Source organism: Megascapheus bottae, chromosome 1 (genome assembly GCF_031878675.1).
Source record: "Megascapheus bottae isolate mThoBot1 chromosome 1, mThoBot2.hap1, whole genome shotgun sequence".
In the NCBI taxonomy this organism is placed as follows: Eukaryota; Metazoa; Chordata; class Mammalia; order Rodentia; family Geomyidae; genus Megascapheus; species Megascapheus bottae.
In genome coordinates, this window is record NC_143509.1 from 103150754 (window position 1) to 103171385 (window position 20632).

At 51.2% G+C, this 20632-nt stretch overlaps 1 protein-coding gene across 2 annotated transcripts in view; it reads left to right on the forward strand.

The window, feature by feature from the left end:
- Positions 1 to 19649: 19649 nt before the first annotated feature.
- The window catches only part of Abcg1 (ATP binding cassette subfamily G member 1), a 44320-nt gene continuing 43337 nt past the window's right edge, over positions 19650 to 20632 (forward strand). For both annotated transcript variants that reach the window (XM_090349649.1, XM_090349658.1), the window contains exon 1: positions 19650 to 19728. In XM_090349649.1, the coding sequence (XP_090205775.1) occupies positions 19687 to 19728 (42 nt within the window). In that variant the 5' untranslated portion in view covers positions 19650 to 19686. The remainder of the gene's footprint in view (positions 19729 to 20632) is intronic.

The following is a 20632-nucleotide window of genomic DNA, read 5'->3' on the forward strand; positions in this document are numbered from 1 at the left end:
AGGATGTAAAAATGTCATGCCTAAACCTCCAGATCCCGTGCGGATGGCTTCCTGTGGTGGCTGGAAGACTCAGGGCTTCTGAAAGACAGCGCACAACAGGCAAGTGTTCTTAGTTCGTCCAAATATGAGAAAGTGGAAACATTTCTTTTTCTGCATTTTGAATTCCAAACAATTACAGCATTGTGAGGTTTTTTTAATGCTATGCTGACCTTTTCAAATCATTTCTAAGGCTTACGATGTTGGAATGGTTAGAAAAATGTTCACAATGTGTTCTAATGAAGGGTTCTCACAAATAAATTTACAAAACAAAAATAATGTATCTCCCCTTTTAGTTAGCTTTAACCTATTATAAAAGAGAACTCATTTCAAAGAAGTGTCTTCAAGGCACGCATTAAGCCATTCTGGAAAGCTCAGTCATTTCATTGCACATGCAAAAAGAAAATGAAGTCCACCTATCTTTGTTTTATATGAACTCAATCCAGGGATGGCTGCTGGGATGGATGGCAAAGGAGTCCCATCCCTGAGGGTCCGGTGCCCTGCGGTTTTCACAGGCGCCTTTCCTCTCTGGCTGTAGTGGGGGAGAACTTGTGACGGCAGAGCCCATCGGGTGCTCCCTGCCTCTCCAGCCCCAGGGCGGAGGACTCAGTGCTGGACCACGCCCACTGCTGGCTTCAGCCGACACCTGCATTTAAACATGGGAAACTGTGGCCCCGGGAGGTAGAGCCATGGCCCCCACCCCTCCTCCGCAGAACTCACATCGGCAGCGCTCTTGTTCCCCCTGGGCCTGGCCTGCCCACAGAGGAGGTCTGAGGCCTCCCTGCTCTCCTGTGGCCCCGGGACAGTGCTGTGGGGGAGAGGAAAGAGGGCCACCCTAGAAGTGACCAGGCCCTCTGGCACTGGGTGACGGCCTGGCAAGTTGGTGACTAGCAGGGTTGGTGGCCCAATGCGTCCAGCATTCTGGGGGCCAGAGGACAAGCCAACCTCTCGAAGCCTGAAGGCCACTGGATTCCGCCAGTGTGGGCGGTGGCGTGGTGTCAGGGCGGCGGGGCTCTTATTTGGAGGGAGTTCACGAGAGCATCAAGGGCGGGTCAGCCAGGCTCTGTCTGGGCTCCAGCCTCCGCACCACCCCCCGCCCCCAGGACAGGGTTGGCTCCTGTAGCTGTGATCTAGGACTCTAGCCATGGCTTCAGTCTTCTCCTTCCCCGCTCCCTGCCTTCCGTCTCTTATGGTTGCTTTCCAGGCAGGAGCGGAGGTTGGCCAACCTTGATGCTCACGTCAAGGTTAACCACATCCGTGGAGGAAGCATGGTTTCTCACTGGGTCCAGTGCCAGATGCCCAGAAGTTTCTCCGATGGGTGGAGCCCAGCCACGTGAGCACACCCTGCCCAATGTCTTGGGAAACAGCAGGCGGGAGCTGACAGGTGGGGCTTTTCTCGACCACCGTCTTAAAAATGTCCACCTCTGCGCTCACTATTCCCAGGGGACTTTCTGTACCTCAGCTCCTGCTAAGCCTTCTGCCTTCCGGTCACCTTGGTAATAACTTAGCATCCCAGCTCCTTATCACCTCTCTCATAGGGAGATGTAACCTGGAGAATTAAAGAAAGCAATGATCTCAAGACACAGTATGGGTGTTGGCCTTATGAAGCAGTAACAAAGTGGTTTAGAATCTTGAACCTCAGGAGCCTAGCCTGGGCAATTGGCTACTCAACCCCCTGACTCTGCTGCGCTGAATTTAACTCCAACTCCGACCTGGCGCTCTGTCTTCCTCCTTCTAGAAGCTCCAGCTCCCCTGAAACTACTCCTGCAAATGAACACCACAATGCAATATGCTCAAATGCAACTCTAGTGTCTGCAGTGCTTCAGGCACAGGGGTGGGTGGGTGTGTTCACGTGGTCCACGTAGCTGTTCATGGCCTACAAAATTCAACCTGGAGGTTGAAAGTTTTCCTTCCCTATGGACTCCTCCCAGACCTGCCTAGCCCAAGATCTTACATCTCAGCAGGTGTTTGAGAATAGCAGAAGTCAGCAGCTGGAGTTTAATCCGTCTCCATCGCATCTTTGTGAGGCTGATACTAGGAATGTGAAGCCGAGAGGCAGGACCAAAAATGAAGACGAATCCAGGCTGGTGGTGGGGAGGTCACGTAGTCACGTGTGGCAGCTGGAGATCCCAGAGGAGCTTGGATGAGTCTTCTTTCAGTGGCGGATTCTCTTCTGAAAGGCGTTTTGGCACGGTGAGGGAATGAAGCCAGTGAGTGAGGAATTACACTCATGGAAATGTCTGGACAAGATTCACAGATCTTGGAAGGTACCAGACCAGGCATTTGGACGGAGGTTGTATCTTCTGGAGCTACTTCCTACTAAAGGTATTTTCTTAGAAGGCATCATTAGTTGAATTTTATTTGACCAAGAATTTGAAGATCTGTATAATAAGGCACAGGTAGTTCTCCAGTTGCAATTTTCCAATGTGATGATTGAAGACCAACACATAAATACTGCTAATCCTTGAACAACGTGGTTAAAATTTCAGCATTAACTGAAACTAGTTGTATCCACTTTGCTGTCAAGCTCATTAGTTTACAGATCATCATTAGTCGTATTGCCTTGCTCAGATTAATCTCATGACAAATTATAAATATGGATTTCAAAAAACATGACCTACAAACTAACAGGACAGCAAAGAAATAAAAATGATCTTGCAAGAAGGCTTGGATGATGACCTAGGTTGTGTGAAGCTGTAGTTAGAAACCATGTGGAAAAGGGTCTGATGATTTTTTTCATATATTTTTATTGTAATTAATAGAAGGGTTAGATGATATTTGCCAGATAGAAGGTGCATTACTTCACATACATTGATACCCTTTCACATGTCTTGGTCCCCATTTCCCTCCCCACACCCCCACCCCTCATCTTGTTTTCCCCTCTTCCCTATCCAATTTCAAATAACCAAATACAAATATACCCGATATATCTGATGATTTTTTTTTAAAAATCAAATAAAATTGTGCTTCAAAAAAAAAAAAAAGAATAGCAGAAGTAATGGTGTGTTTAAATGGAGTGGCGCCTGCTTCTGCATTCCCCCCTTCCCTTTCTGCTTTCTGGCTCTGCACATTGTCACTGTGACCATAAGCTCACGGCCCCAGGTGGTGACTCTCCCCAAACCTCCCAACCCCGGAGCCTCGGGGCCCTGCTAACTACCATACTATCACAATGGCAGCTTTGAACCAGGTCCCCATCTCTTTCTGGAGCCCTAAAGAGTTAAGATCTAAGCCCAGAGAACCCCACTCTATGGTATCCATGCGTCTTCTGAGAAGGAGACTGAGACCTGGTAGTTTTCTTCATGGGCAAAACCAAGGGGTTGGGCCTGAGGATTGCCAGGTTCTTGGGCCCCAATTCCTGACATCCAGGAGCGTGAGACAGGTCCCCAGGCTGCATGAGGAATCCCCACACAGTCCCCGCCACCATGGAAAGGGCAAGTTGCCTTCTCAGAAACATGGGCCTCCTCCAGCGAGACTCTAGCTCCTTTTTAGAAAATAGGCCAGTTTAAAGTGGTGCCACATTCTTGGAAACATCACCCGTGACTGCACAGAAGGCTGCGAGCTAAACGTTCAGCTAAAAATACACCCACCAGCTTGTTCTCTACTTGCAGTTTTGACATTCCTGTACTGAAACACTCAAGGAGCGGATGGTGGATGGTTAGATGTTCTATTTGGATTCAACGCTTTGGACGTTTTTCTTCTTGAAATTTTGAGAAAATCATTAGAGTGGAAAGAAAATGTGGGTTTGTTAACCCATCCCGGAGCCAGGAGCAATGGAACGTGTGGGTGACTCAGCCACTTCCTTTGCCTGATGCCCACCACTGCCACGCACTGACCTTGCACTCGTAACCATTTTGTGCTGACCGCGTGAGGCCGACAGAGACCACTGTCCCTAAAGAAGGACCAGGTGACAGGAAGTCCAGTTCTAGACTCTCCACATGATACCAGAGGCCTTCTGAAGTGACTGCCATCTTACACCCGTGCCGAGGCTCTGGCAGACGTCCCGGTCATCTGCAACTCTTTGCTATCACCTCTGCTCAGGAGCTGAGCGGTGTTTCCAGGCCATTCTGCATCATTTGCTCTCTTACCACAGGCCCAAGGCAACAAAGGCTACTCTTGGACCAAAACCTCCAAAACATGAGCCAGAAATACTTTCTTCTAGTTGACTAGCTTGGGCTCCACGTTTAAGGACAAACTTGAACAGCTTTTCCTGTGTTTATTGGAGGCTTAGGGTTCTCCTGAGGATTTCCTGTTTGTTGATTGCACACAGTTTGAAATATCAGGTTGCTGTCTTTCTCATTGATCTTTACATAGGACAGATACTAAGTCTTCCTAGCCGATTTCCACATGTGCAGTTGAATTGCACATAATGCAGACCAATTTTATGAGAATTATACTTAACTTCACCTTATACTAGCATCTTAAAATGCTACTCTACCTGGATGTGATGAAGATGATCTATTTATTGAAGATTTGATTTAAAACAACTCATCTGGAAATCTGTCTGGTACCCCTTAGGGCGACAGGACACTACAGATTGCCAGTGCAGCTTATAAAACAATTCATTTAAGTTTCTAATTTTATTTACTTGATTCAACTTCAGTGATTTTTACCTTTCTCAAGATTATGAATTCCACTGCTATTTTCAGGTCCACTGGTTAAAGTCATTCACAGAGTATCTTAGCATTTTAATCTTGGCTGTGATTAAATCTCCTTTTCATTCTTATTGGTCATGATCCTCCCCTCCCTCCTCCTCCTCTTCTTTCTCCTCCTTCCCCTTTCTTATGTCATCTTTGCTGTGAGTCTTATAGAATATCTACTTTGCAGTTGCTGACTTTTTTTTCAGTACTTTTTGGGATGTTTTGCCATAGTTCTAGCAAAATCCATGTGTTCTGGCCAACCTGGTATTTCTTATCATTTCTATTGTCATTGCTCACCCAACATTTTAATTTCCTAAGCATACTTTTGAAGTTGTTTGTTTCAATTTCTAACTTAATTACCTTACATCCTAGGACATATTCTGGACTGTTGTAGTTTAATAAAATGTACTGACGCTTTCTAAGAACTTCATTTATAGTTATTTAACCAGCTCTGCATGCACTTGAGAATATGCCCATTTTCTTGGGTGCTAGATTCATAGGGCATTGCTCTGGGCTTGAAAATGCTGGGGCCAATGGAGGAAGGCACAGAATTTTCTCAGGGCCCTCTGCTCAAGGAACAAGGGCTGGACCATTGGCCAGGAAGAAATGAAATTTTCAGTGCAGTTGTCTGAGGGAGCCACCACTGGAGTGGAAGGGGATCAAGTAGATGGGAGCACACATAGGCATGAAGAACAGCTGGTCCTAATCTAGCATGCCTGTCCTGTGCTTTGCACTTCCTTCCTTAATTTTATGTTTTTTGGGTTGTCAGGGGCTTGCCTTCTAACTTGGCTGCTTGCTCAAGGCTGGCACTCTACCACAGGAGCCACTTCTGGCTTTTTCGTGGTTAATTGGAGACAAGAGTCTCATGGATTTTCCTACCTGGTCTGACTTGAGACTGAGATCCCCAGTTTTCAGCTTCCTGGGTAGCTAGGATTACAAGTGTGAACCACTAATACCCAGCTTGATAATGAAGTTTTTTAATTATGTTGTAAACCAGTCAATAAAATATTAAGAAATTATTTAACTTCCTTTGTATATTAATGTCTACAGAACTTTGAGGGGGAAGATAAAATGAAAATTCAAGGGTAATCCGATAGCACCTTGGACACTGACCTAAAAAATTAAAAATACATTTGTAGGGCTGAAAGTTTGGCCTAGTGGTAGAGTGCTTGCCTAGCATGCACAAAGACCCAGGTTCGATTCCTCGGTACCACATACATAGAAAAAAAGCCAGAAGTGCTGCTGAGGCTCAAGTGGTAGAGCTCTATTCTTGAGAAAGTCCAAGGACAGTGCTCAGGCCCTGAGCTCGAGCCCAGGACTGGCAAAAAAATACATTTATAACATGACCTAGCTTGGCCTGTAACCTCAGATACATGAGAAGAATGAATAGAAGAATCATGTCCCAAGGCCAGAAAAGATTTTTTTTTTTAATATCTGAAAACCAACCTGGAGAAAAGCAAGCTCAAGGTCCCGAGTTTACACCTCACCAGCAATAGTGACTGGCTAGCCACACAGTGGCAAGTTTTATGTACGGGAAGCAAAGCCTGTCTGTAAGACTATGACCTCTCCTCTCCTCTGAGGTGCTCACTTACAGTCCATGACAACCAATGCTTCTCTAACAGACATCCGAAAACAATCACAAGTGTTTAGGAATGCATCTTCCTATGAGGAGATCTAAAAACATAGCAGGAACCTCCCGCCATGAAAACATGGTCAAGGTTGGCAAATACCCTGCACAGTCTCCCCATGTCTTCCCGTGTCAGACATCACTAATCGATCAGAGCATTGAGCATCCTGCTGTAGGATGGGCCTTGGCTGGCATCACTGCCCACTAATCAGTCTGACTGGGCAGGTGCCCTGAAGCCTCACTGCTGCTTCCTGCTTGAGGCTGGTCCTTTGGGCTGACCAGCAGCTCTATCTGGGTTCACTTTTCCAAACTTGCTGTGAAAGAGTTTGAAACCAGCTCAGCACCCGTGTCTCCACCTTCAGAAGTCACTGTGCTGACCAAAGACCTTTATCTGCTAAGGGTGCCTGGTCTGGGGCCCGGATCCCCCGACCTTTCCTCCCCAGCTCACCTGCCCTGGACCCGCCTCCCAGGGCTAGACCACCGTCTGGCTTCCACTTGGACCCTCTGGCCATGTGTGGAACCCTGCCTGCAAAAGGATCCTGACATTCCCAAAGCTGCCAGAGTCTTATGATCACCTCAGTGTGGAGGTGACGCCTCGTGTGCCAGCTCTCCAGTCTGGATTTGGGATCTGTTCCAACCCAGCAGCCATCTGCAGCTCTCAGCACTGAGTTCCTCAGTTTGGTACTGCCAAGAGTTGCAGTGATGCAATCTGTCTGCAAATGAAACAACATCGAGTTTTGCAGACTGGCCTGGGAAACTACCCCTGGGCCGATGGGAAAGTGCATGCTTCATGCTGAACAGAAAGCCCACAAAACCACTGGTGTGCCTGTGTAGGGACTGCCAACCCTCCGGGCACAGATGTGTGCGGTCATGGTAGGGCAGTGCAGCCTGCAGACTTCTTCCTCCCCCAAGCTGCTGGGGGCTGCTGGGGGCCTGGAGCTCTTCCTCCCTGGCCAGCACACTCTATGATGAGACCAAAGTATTACCCAACACAAGACCTTTAGAAGCCGGTGCCTTGCTGATGGAGTGCATTTTGTTTCAGATCTCCTGTGTGATATTTTTTGTTTTCTTTTGTGCCGGTACTAGGGCTTTTGTGCCGGTCTGGGCTCTGGCCTTTAGCTTTTTCACTCAAGGCCGGTGCTCTACCACTTGGGCCACAGTGCCACTTTTGGCTTATAGTGGTTAGAGATAAGTCTTACGGAGGTTCCTGTCTAGGACTGCCTTTAACATGCTCAGATCTCAGCCTCTGGAGTAGCTAGGATTACAGGCCTGAGCCACCAGCGCCCGGCTCTGCCTGACTGGTGAGGAACTCGACGAGAGTCAGGAAGCCTGGCTGGAAGCACTCTGTCTGCTCCCCAGATGCCCTCCAGCTCTGCTGTGATGGAACAAAACTGCTTATTAGCCAACCACCATGAGTCTAAGATCTTACGCCCCACACTCAGCACACGGGATGGTTCTCAGCCCTCCTGCAACTCCCAAATCCAGCTGTTTGTGTCCCTGGCATTTACACAGAGCTGCGTGTACTCTGCAGTGACTTTACATCATCATCTCTGATTACCTAGGATATCAGTGTGATGTAAATAGCAAGCAAACCCTATGTAAATGAGATGTAAATACAACATAAATAGCGGTTATGCTTCATTGCTTAGGGAAGAATTAAAAGAAGAAACGGTCAGTGTATGTCCAGTACAGGTATATTTCCCTCCCAATAAATTTGGCCCAAGCTTGGTTGAGTCCACAGATGTATGGTATGTGGAGACGGGGCAGAGGGAGCTGTGTGGATCAGTGAGAAGGAAACGGTATTTCTGTGGCCCTCCCACACACTCTCTGTGCTCTGTCCTCCCCCCACCTACTCCCTGGGGGAAGAGTCACCGTCCACATGCGGCTGTGACCACCAGAAGCTTCAAAGCACATTAGCGAAGGCCGTTCATTTAGACCCCAGTTCCATGGCCTTTGGGACCAGCGGACCCAGAGAGGCGCTGTAGGTTTCCTCTGTCCTCCCCGTGGGCTTCAGGGTGCCGGCGTGGTTGTCAGTCCAGGCATGTCGGCAGAACCTGAACTGCCTGGAGGATGGGCCTGGGGTTCAGCCAGCATTCCTTCGATTTCTGTGGCAGGCCAGTGACCAAGTCAGTCTTCAGGGGCCTTGTCACCTCTTGGGACATTCACCCGTCACACTGGAGACTGAGATTCCAGCGCCAGAGCCCTGGAGCACCGCGTGGGAAGGTAATGCACAGCCACAGGTCACGGAGGCTGCCAGCCACCCCCGGCCACACCCGTCCCGGGGCTGAGCCCCTCAACTCAGCCCTCAGGACCTCGGGTCCAGGGCTACTCACCAGCCCCCTTCCTGAGCACACCACCCACAGCCCCAGGAGCTCCTCCTGCACTCCAGCTCAGGGTTGACAGCCTGGCCCGGTCACCCAGTGGAGGAAGTCAGCGGCTGAGGATCCCCCAGCGTGGCTGCAGTGCTATGAACGGCACCTGCGCACATGGTGGTAGTTAATAACCCTCACACGCCTTCAGGAAACTTCCAGAAATGGTGCCTCAGCAGCCAGACTGGGGGCTCTGCCTCAGCGTCTCAGCTGACACGGGCATCGATTTCATCTTCACCACAAATTCGTGCATTGTTGGGTGCGACATTGCCTTTGTTTTTAAGAGAATGGAGTTAGAACCATGCACCCCATTGCCACTTGAATTAAACTACCATAAATCTTTATTTTTTTTTAGAAAATGCTTATCATTAACGCGAACTGTAGGCTATAACCGGGTGCATTAGTCAGCGGCTCACGTCTGTGGTCCCGGCTGGCCAGGGTGCTGAGGTCTGAGGGTCGTAAGTTGAAGCCAGCTCAGGCAGGAAAGCCTGTGAAGCTCTTACCTCCAATTAACCACCCCCCCAAAAAATGCAGCTGTGACTGACATGGTACAATGCTGGCCTTGAGTGCAAAAGCTAAAGGATAGCACCCAGGTCCCCAGTTCAGGCCCCCGTCCCTGCCCCAGCACCCACGGCTCAGGTGGTTCAGCCATCTTCATTGTGCATGGACAAGTCAAAGGAAAACGGTGAAAATGATTTTTGCAGACACAGACCTGGTGTTGCCTGGGATTGGTTTCCAAATCGTCTGTTGGGGAGAGAAAGACACCCTTTGCTCTGCACTCATGGCCGTGACCTCACGGTATTCAGGCCGACTGCGTTGGTGTTGTTATTAAAGCTGTGGCTGTCGTCTGGGAATGTGGTAATGGGCTCCAGGAAACAATGTGCATGAGGAAGGGAGGAGCAGCCCGGCTGCAGCATGTGGTGGGTGAGAGGCCACGTAGAGATGGGTGATAGGGCTCACTCATCTGCTGGTGGAACCGGACAAAGGACAGTTCAGAGAATGGAAGGAGCAGTCAAAGGTTTACAACGAAGTACCACAAGCCCCATGGTTAATCCGGTGGCCCACATCTGGAACCCTACCTAGGAAGTGGAGAGCCAGGGATTTCCGTTCAAAGCCAGCCCAGGCAGACCAATCCAAGAGACTCATCTCCAGTGAACCAAAAGCCAGAGTAGAGCTGTGGCTCAAGTGGAAGAGCACTAGCCTTGAGCAAAAAGCTAAGATACATCCTGGTCAGTTTAAGCTCCAGTAGTACACACACACACACACACACACACACACACACACACACACACACAATGTAAAAGAGTATTTCAACAGAAAAAGGAGTTTATAAAAGTCCTCAAAAACACAGTCTGGAAACTCAAAGAAATGTTCAGATGAGGATAGTTGAGACTGAATAAAGCAGCGCCCAAGTGAGAGATCATCAGAAATATCCAAAATAAACCATGGACAAAAATCTACACACGGGCCGGGAGTTTGGCCTAGTGGTAGAGTGCTTGCCTAGCATGCACGAAGACCCAGGTTCAATTCCTTGGTACCACATATATAGAAAAAGCCAGAAGTGGTGCTGAGGCTCAAGTGGTAGAGCTCTAGCTTTGAGAAAGTCCAAGGACAGTGCTCAGGCCCTGAGCTCAAGCCCAGGACTGGCAAAAAAAAAAAAAAAATCTATGCACAGAGCCCAGTGCCAAGGATAGGGTGACCCATGTAGACACACCACAGGGGGGACCCCGTGCTGGGAGGGGAGGTAAGGAGGGAGAGAAGCAATGTTTGAAGAAATGACAGCCTCATTTCTCTAAATCTCATTGTTATTGCTTGAATATGCATGGCACCTCAAGAGGCTGGTGGGTTCAAGGCTTGAGCCCTGCTGGTAGGACCAAGGGATGGGGGGGGGATCCCGCAGGCTCAGAGCTGACAGATGGTCTGTTGGCTGCAGGATTTGTAGTCTGGTGAAGGGATGGGAGGGTTTCAGAAACTCTCAGGGCAGGGTGGTGAGGGCGTGTGTCAGTGGCTGGTCCTCGGAGGTCTAGCTTGCCCCAAGGCCCTTCTTTCTTCTTCTCTCTCTCATTGCTGACTCAGTGTCTCTCCCTCTGGTTTTCTCTTTCCGAGTCTCTCCTGTCTCTGTCTCCGTCCTGGTAGCAGTGAGGTGAGCAGGCCTCAGCCATACTCTTGATACTCTGCCTCCTCTCAGGCCCAGAGTAAGGAAGCCAGAAACCCTGGCTGGAAACCGGCAAACCCAGGAACCCAGACATACCCTACTCCTTTAAGTTGTCTTTCTCAGACATTCTGTCCCAGTGATGAGAAGTCATACATACTTAGGAAAGAAACTAAATCCAAGCAGGATCTTCGGTCCTTGCTCGTAAATAAAGGTACTTAGGTACATCACAGTCAAACTGTAAATGAAGCTACAATGAAACAATGATCACTAGCAAGGGAGTTCAAGCATTACAGATGCTTCAGAGAATGATGATCAGCATTACCAACACATAGAAATTAAACAACACTCTCCTACATAAGCTCTAGCCAATGAAGAAATCACCAAGGGACTGACAGCTCCCCTTTCATCGGAGAGTACCAGTTCCTGACTAAGCTGCTGGTGCCATGTAAAGGACTGTGTGTGAAAGGAGTGTGTGTGTAAGGGGATACGGAAGATGTTCAAGATGGAACACAGAAGGGGACACATAGGACCCACCAGGTGGACTCGGCCCCTTCTTAATGATTACCTACAGATCAGGCACATTTAGAGTTTGCTGAAATTGTTTTCAATGTTTGGGATCAAAAAACATTCTGCTGTGTTCACCAGTGCAGACCCCATTATCTGAGCAAAAAGGGAAAACAGATGGCGTGTGTGTGTGTGTGTGTGTGTGTATATGTGTGTGTATGTGTATGTGTGTGTATGTGTGTGTGTGTATGTGTATGTGTGTGTGTATGTGTATGTGTGTGTATGTGTGTGTGTATGTGTGTGTGTGTGTATGTGTGTGTGTATGTGTGTATGTGTGTGTGTACACTGGTCCTGAGGGTTGAACTCGGGGCCAGTGCACTATCCCTGAGCTTTTGCTAGTGCTCTGCCACTTGAACCACACCTTTGCTTCCAGATTTTTGCTGGCTAATTGGAGATGAGTCTCGTGGACTTTCCTGTTTGTGCTGGCTTTATACCACCCTCCTGAGTAGCTGGGATTACAGGCATGAGTCATGTGGACCCAGCAAATAAGTAGACTTTTTACACTTAGCTACTGGGGACAGATGAGGCAGCAGGTGCTATTTTATGGGATGAAAAAGAACTGTCCAAGAGTAACCTCCACTCCCTCCTGTTTCTGAGGAAACAGTGAAATAAGCAATATAGCACCACGTGGCTGAATCACACGCATCTAAAATAATTCTCCTTTTGGCACAAGACAGGAAAATAGCAACAGCCACTACTTGTGGTTTGGGGTTGCTTTTGCATGTCTGCAGGGGGAAGGTCAAGACTCTGCCCCCCCCCCCGCGTTAACACCCCCCCCATCTTCTTTCCTGTGGGGATTGCACAGTGCTAGAATTCAGAGCAGAGGCTCCGCTGTGCGACAGCAGGCTCCAGGGTGTGTTTACTCCTGCCTGTGACTGAATCCCTGACAAAATGCTGTTTTCATAAATGTATACATAGGCATAGAAGAAATGGGAGTAACAGGCTGTAGGCCCAGGCCAGGCCTCCCACAGTGTAGGCAGCCAAGAACCATTTGGAGTTTTAACCTGGGTGTAAGATCTGTGATTTCTAATTAGTCAAAACATATACTAAGGGTACTTCGGAAGAAGATTGCTGATGGATTTCAGAGGTGCAATCAGAACCCCTCAAAACCAGAAAATGAGGGCAGAAGGGGACCCCCAGGTGACTTGGTCCCAGGGGAGCCTGGTGACAGACAGTGAGTGCATGATGGGGACGAGACAGATCCCTGCGGTCCCTGTGCTGGGGCTGGGGGTCCGTCCAAATAAGCATCTGTTGCCAACTGGCCGCAGGCAGTTTCTTGACTTCTTTTTTATTTTTAAAATCACTGTTAGAAAGGTGATGCACAGAGGGACTACAGTGATATGTCAGGTAAAGAGAAGATTTCTTTTTGGACAATGTCACCCCTCCCCACGCCCTCTCCCAGTTTCTCCCCCCAATTCCCACCCACAAGTTGTACTCTTCACCTTCACATATGTGTGAGGTGAGCGTCATGGCTGCTTGTTCACTGTTTGTCCCTCCACTTCTGGGCCCCCCTTACCTCCACAAAGACAGGAAAGTGACAAACAAGCTAAAACAGCAACAAAGGAGAAAGCTCTTGTCCCCTGGCTTGTCGAGCCCCTCTTTCTTGGAGGGTCCCAGCACCAGGCACAGGATCTTCCAGAGAAACTTGACGTCACCGATGCCCAGCCCGTGGTCTTCCTCGCAGCTGGGGTTTGCCTGTCAACACTGAGAGCTGGAGTCAGCCCTGTCTGAAGGGACTTACTGAGGACCCCTGTGTGAGAATGGGATTTGACCAACTCTGCTCTGCAGCTTGGCTTGAGCTCACCGCAGGCTGAGGCAGCCTGCAGCTCAGAAGACACAGGTCCGTGTAACGCTGAGGCAGCTTATGGGCTTGGGGCTCAGGGGTCTCAACCAAGCCCCACTCCAGGCCTGGTCAGACTGGGCCCAGGAAGCATGTGAAAGCTGTACCTTACTCCAGGGGCCCACAGTTTCGGTTTGGGCTGGGGACTCTCCAGCGGACGGGGGAGCCAGCCAGAGGCACACTGGGGCGCGGACTGTCTCTTGTCTTCAGCACTCTGCCTCTTTGCGATCCACCCTGCAGGCACCTTCTGGGGACTTGATCCCTGGGGTTGGGACCTCTGACCACCTCATCCTCATGCGGTGTGTCTCTTGTAGCCCATGAGACTCCTTGGCCTGTGATGGTGCTGCTATCAGCTCCAGGGGGCCTGGTGAGGGTGGATCCACAGCTGAGTGCCAGCCCATGGGGATGGCACCTGGGCAGGGATTTCACCTGGGGTCTCGGTTATTGAGTCCATGTGTCGAGGTTTCACCCTGGACCCTCTGGCTTCTGGGCCTGGGCCGTTTCCAGAGACTTAGGAGACAATGTGTCCAGAGATAATAGACATGCAAATCTCACAGCCTGAGCAACAGAGGTGAGTTCCTGCTTCACCACGGTGTTGTCAGTCTGAGCTGGAGATCCAGGAATTCCCGTGTGTATTTATCCACCCATTTTTTTTTCCTTGCTGAACTTCCTGTCCACCAGAAAGCAAAGAATAGCAAAGCCATTTGGGGAGGGGGGCGGAGGGGCGCTAAACAGTGAACCACTGGACGCAGGCAGGGTGAGGACGAGGATAGAGGCCACCCAAGGCTCTCCTTCTCCTCTCCTCTCCACTGCCAATAATCTGAATTACTGCCTTCTTCCTCAGTAGACACAGGTGGTGTTTTTAGTCCCCCTGGCTGGTAAATCAAGCCTTGGGGACTGGCCGGGACTGCGGTGTTAGTGACTGTGTCTCTGCTCAGCCCCTCTGCAAGCCCACTCACAAGTCCAGGACAGGGGCAAAGGCATCCTGCCTTTCTCTTGATTTCTGTTTGGGTTTGCGGGCCACCCTCTCTCCTCTTTCCTCACATAGATGGCCTCTCTGTGTCCCTCTGTGGACGGAGGAATGGGGCTGCCTCCACTTGACCAAGCTGGCAATTGACAAGAGAACCTGTGCACTGGTCCTGAAGGTCCCGGCGTGGGAGCCAGCCTTACTCAACAGTCTCTCCTGACACTTAGACATTAGCCTCTTGGTTGTGAGGTAAATGGAGTCGCATACACGGTTTCTGGAACAAAAGCAAGACATGGTAGTAGCTCCTTTACCCAGTGCCTCCAGTGGTGACTCCTTGCACAACTGTAGCACAGCGTCAGGACCATAATATTGACCTTGGCAACGAGGAGGTGCAGATCATTTCAGCCCAGGTGGCTCCCTCCTCTTCCCCTGCTATAGCCTCATCCTCTCCCCTTCCACCCCAGCCTCTCTCTCACTCACATGGACCCCATTTGTGTAACTTCATCAGTTCAAGAACAGGACTGCACACATTCCCCCTCCCCCACCCCGAGATCGCTTTTCCTGAGGAATACGCTGCAGATTTGTTCAGGTTGTTACACCTGATTTTCACAGTTCTTTCTTTCTTACTTGCTAAGTAGTATCCCATGTCACAGACCAGAGTTTAGAGTTTAATTATTCTAGCGGAAGGCTGTCTGGATGGTTCCCAGTCTCTGGTTACTAAATCTGCATTAGGTGCTCATGTGTAGGTTGTGGTGAGGAGGGAGGTCTTTGTGTCTCTGGAATCAGGACGCTGAAGCCAGCGCAGTTGCTGGCTTGGATTGTAATTGCATCTCCAGTATTTAAGAAATTGGCTTGCAGAGTGGCTGTGTCTTTCACATTTCCAACAATGTGTGAGTGGTCTGGTATTTCCACGTCCTCACATCTGCTGTTGTTGAACTTGGTGTTGCCACTGCTTTATTATTTTAGCATTTGAACAGGTGTGTAGCACTACCTCATTCTGGTTTTAATTCGCATTCCTGTCCTGGCTAGCCCCTGGGTGTCCTCACTTGGGCACTAGTTATCCATGTGTTTCCTTCAGTGAAATGTTTCTTCGTGCTTTTTGCCTTTTTTTTAAGTGAGGTTAACTTTTTTTTTTTCCCCAGTCCTGGGCTTGAGCCAGAGCACTGTCCTTGGACTTTCTCAAGGCTAGAGCTCTACCACTTGAGCCTCAGCACCACTTCCGGTTTTTTTCTACGTATGTGGTACTGAGGAATCAAACCCGGGTCTTCGTGCATGCTAGGTAAGCACTCTACCACTAGGCCAAACTCCCGGCCCGAGGTTAACTTTTTAACAGTTATATTTTGAGAATCATTGTACTCAGTCCTAGTCCTTTGTCCAAGACAGTGATAGTAAACATTGTCTCCTGAAAAATAACTCAGTCATCTTCTGAACAGATCCTTCTCAGATCAACAGTTTTGATTTTGATGTAATTCTGTTTATCCATTTTACTTTGATTGGTTATGCTTTCTTTAAGAACTGCTTGTCTAACCCAACATCTTTTTCTTAGGTCAGTTGCGAGTCTTGAACTCTGGGCCTGGGCGCTGTCCCTGAGCTCTTCAGCTCAAGGCTACCACCCTCCCCTTGAACCACAGCATCACTTTTGGTTTTCTGGTAATTAATTGTGCCCGGTCTGGCTTTGAACTGCAATCCTCAAATCTCAGCCTCCTGAGTAGCTAGGCTTACAGGTGTGAGCCACCGCACCCAGCTTAATCCAACATCTTTTTTCTCCTATTTTTCCCAAGATTTACTGCTTGGCTTTTAGGTGTATGATCCATTTCTACTTACGCTGTGAGTCTCAAGCTCAGGAACTCTTTGTCTTTTTTCTTTGCCAGTCCTGGGGCTTGAACTCAAGGCCTGAGCACTGTCCTTGGACACATTTTGCTCAAGGATAGAGCTCTACCACTAGAGCCACGGCTTTTTTTTCTGTGTATGTGGTACCAAGGAATCAAACCTAGGTCTTTGTGCATGCTAGGCAAGCACACTGCCACTATGCTACACTCCTGGTCCCTTTTTTTCTTTATGGATAGCTAATTATTTCAGCACCATTGCCCTTCATCCAGTTATCTGCCCTTGTGCCTCTGTTAAAAATCACTTGAGGGGTGGGGAGTTTGGCCTAGTGGTAGAATGCTTGCCTAGCATACACAAAGACCCAGGTTTGATTCCTCAGTACCACATACATAGAAAAAAGCCGGAAGTGGTGCTGAGGCTCAAGTGGTAGAGCTCTAGCCTTGAGAAAGTCCAAGGACAGTGCTCAGGCTATGAGCTGAAGCTCAGGACTGGCAAAAACAAAAACAAACCAAAACAACAACAACAAAAACACTTGAGGGAGAGCTGAGGCATGATTCAAATGGTAGAGCACTTGCCTAACAAGCATAAGGACCCCAGTTCAAACTCCCATATGGTCTTCCCACTCCCCCCCCCCAAAAAAAGTCACATGGGCATATTTGCATGCAAATGACTCGATGTTCTGTTCTATTCCATTGATCTTTGTGTCTACCTTTCTGACAAAACCAAAATTTTTTGACAAAACTCATTTGTATAACAAGCTTGGACCCCTCCCTTTTTGGGGGGGGGCGGTGCCAGTCTTGGGACTTGAACTCTGAGCCTGGGCACTTTCCTTGAGCTTCTTTTCTCAAGATAGTACTTGAGCCACAGCTCCACGTCCAGGTTTTTGGCAGTTTTAGTGAAGAGTCTCAGAGTTCCCTTCCCTGGTTGGCTTTGAATAGGTCTCAGATCTCAGCCTCCTGAGTAGCCAGGATTACAGGCATGAACCACCAATGCCTGGTGGGAAAAATAGACTAATTTTCCCATCCTTTTTGTTTGTCGTTTTAACTATCCCATTTCCTTTGTTTTTCCTGCAATAAAGACAAGTCCAAGAAACAGGACTACTGTGCCTTGCTTCTTAACCAGAGGGAAAGAGCCTTCTCTGGGGATCCAGGTGAGTCCCAACGCTCTGAGAGGCCTCAGATTATAAGTACGGAACCCAGCAGTGGTAGACTGGGAGGCTGCTGCCCCCACCCCCCTCCCAGGGATGTGATCCAGGGGTCTCTGTCCTGAAGTCCTGGCAGATTCCCTCTTAGGAGTTAGCAGCCCACGGCTACTGTTATTTTCTAATACCAACCTTTCATGGAGGTGACAGAACATTTTAATTATGTGTGGGTAGGGAGGCCTCCAGGAATTTTCCAGTGTCTGAATGTCTGAGACATCCACACTAATCGCCAGCTTGAAGGTCATTCATTTCCAGATGGTGTTTCCTCTTTCTTCCTTTGAAGCCACAGCTAGGAACTCTATCCCAGGCACCCTGGGTCTGGCCTAGTGGAGCTAAGCAGAAACGATCTATTTATGGCATTTCCCTTGTCTCTTCCCAGCTTAGTTTGTAAAATATTGACTGGCAGTTTTTCTTCTTGAAAACATTCCTTTCTTAACTGCCTCTTCTCATCTGGGCCTTCTGTGCTCTTCCCTCTACTTTCCACCAGCCCTTCATTTCTGTATCTCACAGCCCTGGCCTAGGATCCTGGAAGCTAACCCTATGCTGGGGAGCAAGGGATAACCCCTGGGTGCCGTGAGTTGGAGGTTTACAGTTGTTCCTCAGTCAACTCCTGTTCCTCACTGCGGAACTCAGAACTTTGGCCTGTGAAAGGCAGATGCCACCTCGCAAGGCTCTGGAGAAAGAAGCTTCTAGACTGTTACCACTCCTGCCAGCCATCACGGGCAACCCACGCTGCCAATATTTACATCACATTGTCCCGTGTGAATCACAGGACAGAGGATCAGGGGAAGCCAAAAGGATTCCTTTCCAAAAGGAAACTTCGACCACACTACTAGAGGTGTGGGGGGAGGGGTGGGATATGGAATGGAGCACGGATGCTGACAGAACAGGCAAAGTCCAGCACCATCACGTTACTCGACTGGCCACACAGAAGTTCTCTGTGGTTCTTCCTTCTGTTTCCCCTCCTGAATGTGCAGGTTGTCCCTGACCCGGGCAGTGTTCCTTGAGGCGGGACAGCAGCCTTGTCCCCAGAACCATCTTCTCTCCATGAAATCCTCTTCAAATCCTCTCTCTAGTCAGCTTTCCTGGCCTCCTGGGTCTGACACCAGACAGCAGCCCTCAGAATACAGATTTCCTTCATCAGAGCTTGTGTGAAACAGAAGTAATGTATTCAATTCCTCAAGAGAAACAGCCCCAATGAAAATAGGCGCTTTCTTCCTTAAACTCAGAATACCTGCCTTCCCTCTCTTGATTTGAAGGGGACACTTGGCTGAGGTCACCAGCTTGTCAGTGCAGCACCCAGGGACCTGCCCCCTTCACAGGTGGAAAGAGAGATAGGGAGGGGCTCTGTAGCTGAAGAGTGACAGAGGGGTGGCACTCATGTGCCAAGGTGAGAGGAAATGTTCCCGTGTTTGGTCCCGACACACAAACATCTAACAAAAGCCACAGGGCCTGGGCTGGCCACAGGCCAAAAGGCTGCCTTATCTCTCTGGTCATCAGGAAACAGCCACACCTACATACAACAGGCCTTCCCCAGAAGCCAAACCACCAGATGAGAGGGTGGCCAGGTGTCATCCCTCATACAGTGGCACTAATAAATAGGCCTTCTGTTGACAAAGCCCAGCCTTTCTTTCATGTAGGGAAGGGGAGGCCTGGGAAGAACCATCCAGCACAGGGTTGCCAGCCAGCACCACCACCACCACCACCACCATCACCACCATCATCATCATCCTCACCCCAGCACTCCCTCCTTTTGGCGGCCACGTGCTGGTCCTGAGGCTTGCATTCAGCCTGGGCACCGTTTCTTTGTTTTGTTTTGTGTTGATTTGCGCACTCTACCACTCGAGCTACACCTCCACGCTTGGCTTTTCTGGTTAACTGGAGATAAGAGTCTCACAGACTTTCCTGTCCAGGCTGGATTCGAACCGCGATCCTAGGATCTCAGCCTCTCTCTGGCAGCTAGGAGGGCAGGCGTGAGCCACCGCGCCGGTGGTCACCGAGCTTCTGGTCTGGCATGGTCGGGGGGGGGGGGAGCCCCAAGAAAGATAAAATGAACCCACCTGTTCTTCCCTCTCCCTCCCCGCTCCTGCCAGCTCCAGTGTCTAGGCAGCCCCGAGCCCGGAGCCACCGCTCTCCAACAGGACCCGGCCCCAGCTGGCTCGCCCACGTCCGAAGAGTCGGGGGGCCCTCGCCAGCCGCGAGCCGCGCAGTCCTCACCACGCGCCCCCCTCCAGGAGCAAAACAAGAGCACGCGCACCTGCCCGTGCCCGCCCCCTGGGCGCCGGCCAATGGCGGGCGGGGCGGGCGGGGCGGGGCGGAGCCGGCGCCCGGGCCATCCCAGCCCGAGCCCGCGCGCCCGCCCGGGCACCGCGGCAGAGCCAGGAGCCGGCGCAGCCTCGTCCCCGCCGCCCGCGCCCGCGCGCCCGCAGCCCGGTCCCCGCCGCCACCCCCCCCCCCCGGGGCATGGCCTGTCTGATGGCCGCTTTCTCGATCGGCACCGCCATGGTGAGTGAGCGCCGCCTTCCAGAGCCCGGCCAGGCTTTATTTTCACGGGGTGCGGGGAGGGGGGCAAGAAACGCACGAAAGACGCGCCCGCCTCCCCTCCCGCCCGCGTCCCGGGGTCGTCCTCCGGGGTGCTGACCCCCGGGGAGAAGGCCCGGCTCCGGTCACCCCCGCCCCGGCCACCTGGCGCTCGGGATGCTCCAGCGGGCTGGGGAGGGGGGGCGCAGGGGCCGGGAGCGGGCGCTGGGCGGGGGCCGCGCGCGCCCGAGCGGACGCACGGCCCGGATCGCCGCCGGTGGCGGAGGGGCTTGGGGTCCCGTCCGCGTGCGGGCGCCCGGCCGCGGGCTCGGGAGCCTGGCACTGCGCCACCCTCGGGCGCGCCGGGCACCGGCGGAGGAACCAAAGGAGGAGCTGCTGCGCGGGGCTGGAGCCTGTGCCGCCCGGGAGAGTGCTGGGCGCCGGGGCAGGGGGGCGGCCGAGCAGGCGCGGCCGCCGTGCGCACGCTAGGAAGCCCCGGTGGGGCCCGGGCGCACGCCTCTCGTCTCCCAGGGCGGAGACGGGGTGGACAGTCCCAGGGTGGACGGGAGCGCCTGGGTCTGTGTCCTCGCCCCCGGGGAACGTCGAGCCCACACCTCGGCAGCCCCCGCCCCACCTCGTCCCGGGGCCCCCGCACGGCGCGGCAGCGGCGCGGGCCGTGCGGGGCTGCAGGCCAGCTGGAGGAGTAGAAACGCCAGGTCCCCGGTGCCCGTCCAGCCCCTTCGCGGCCGCCCGTCCGACCCGCGCGTTCCCATCCCGCCCGCGCCCTCCCGGCGCGCCACGCCGCGCGTCTCGATCTTCGCATCCTGTCGTGGAAGTCAGCCGGGCTCGGCGGCGTTTGACCGACAGTTACCTCTTGCCTTGAGCTGGG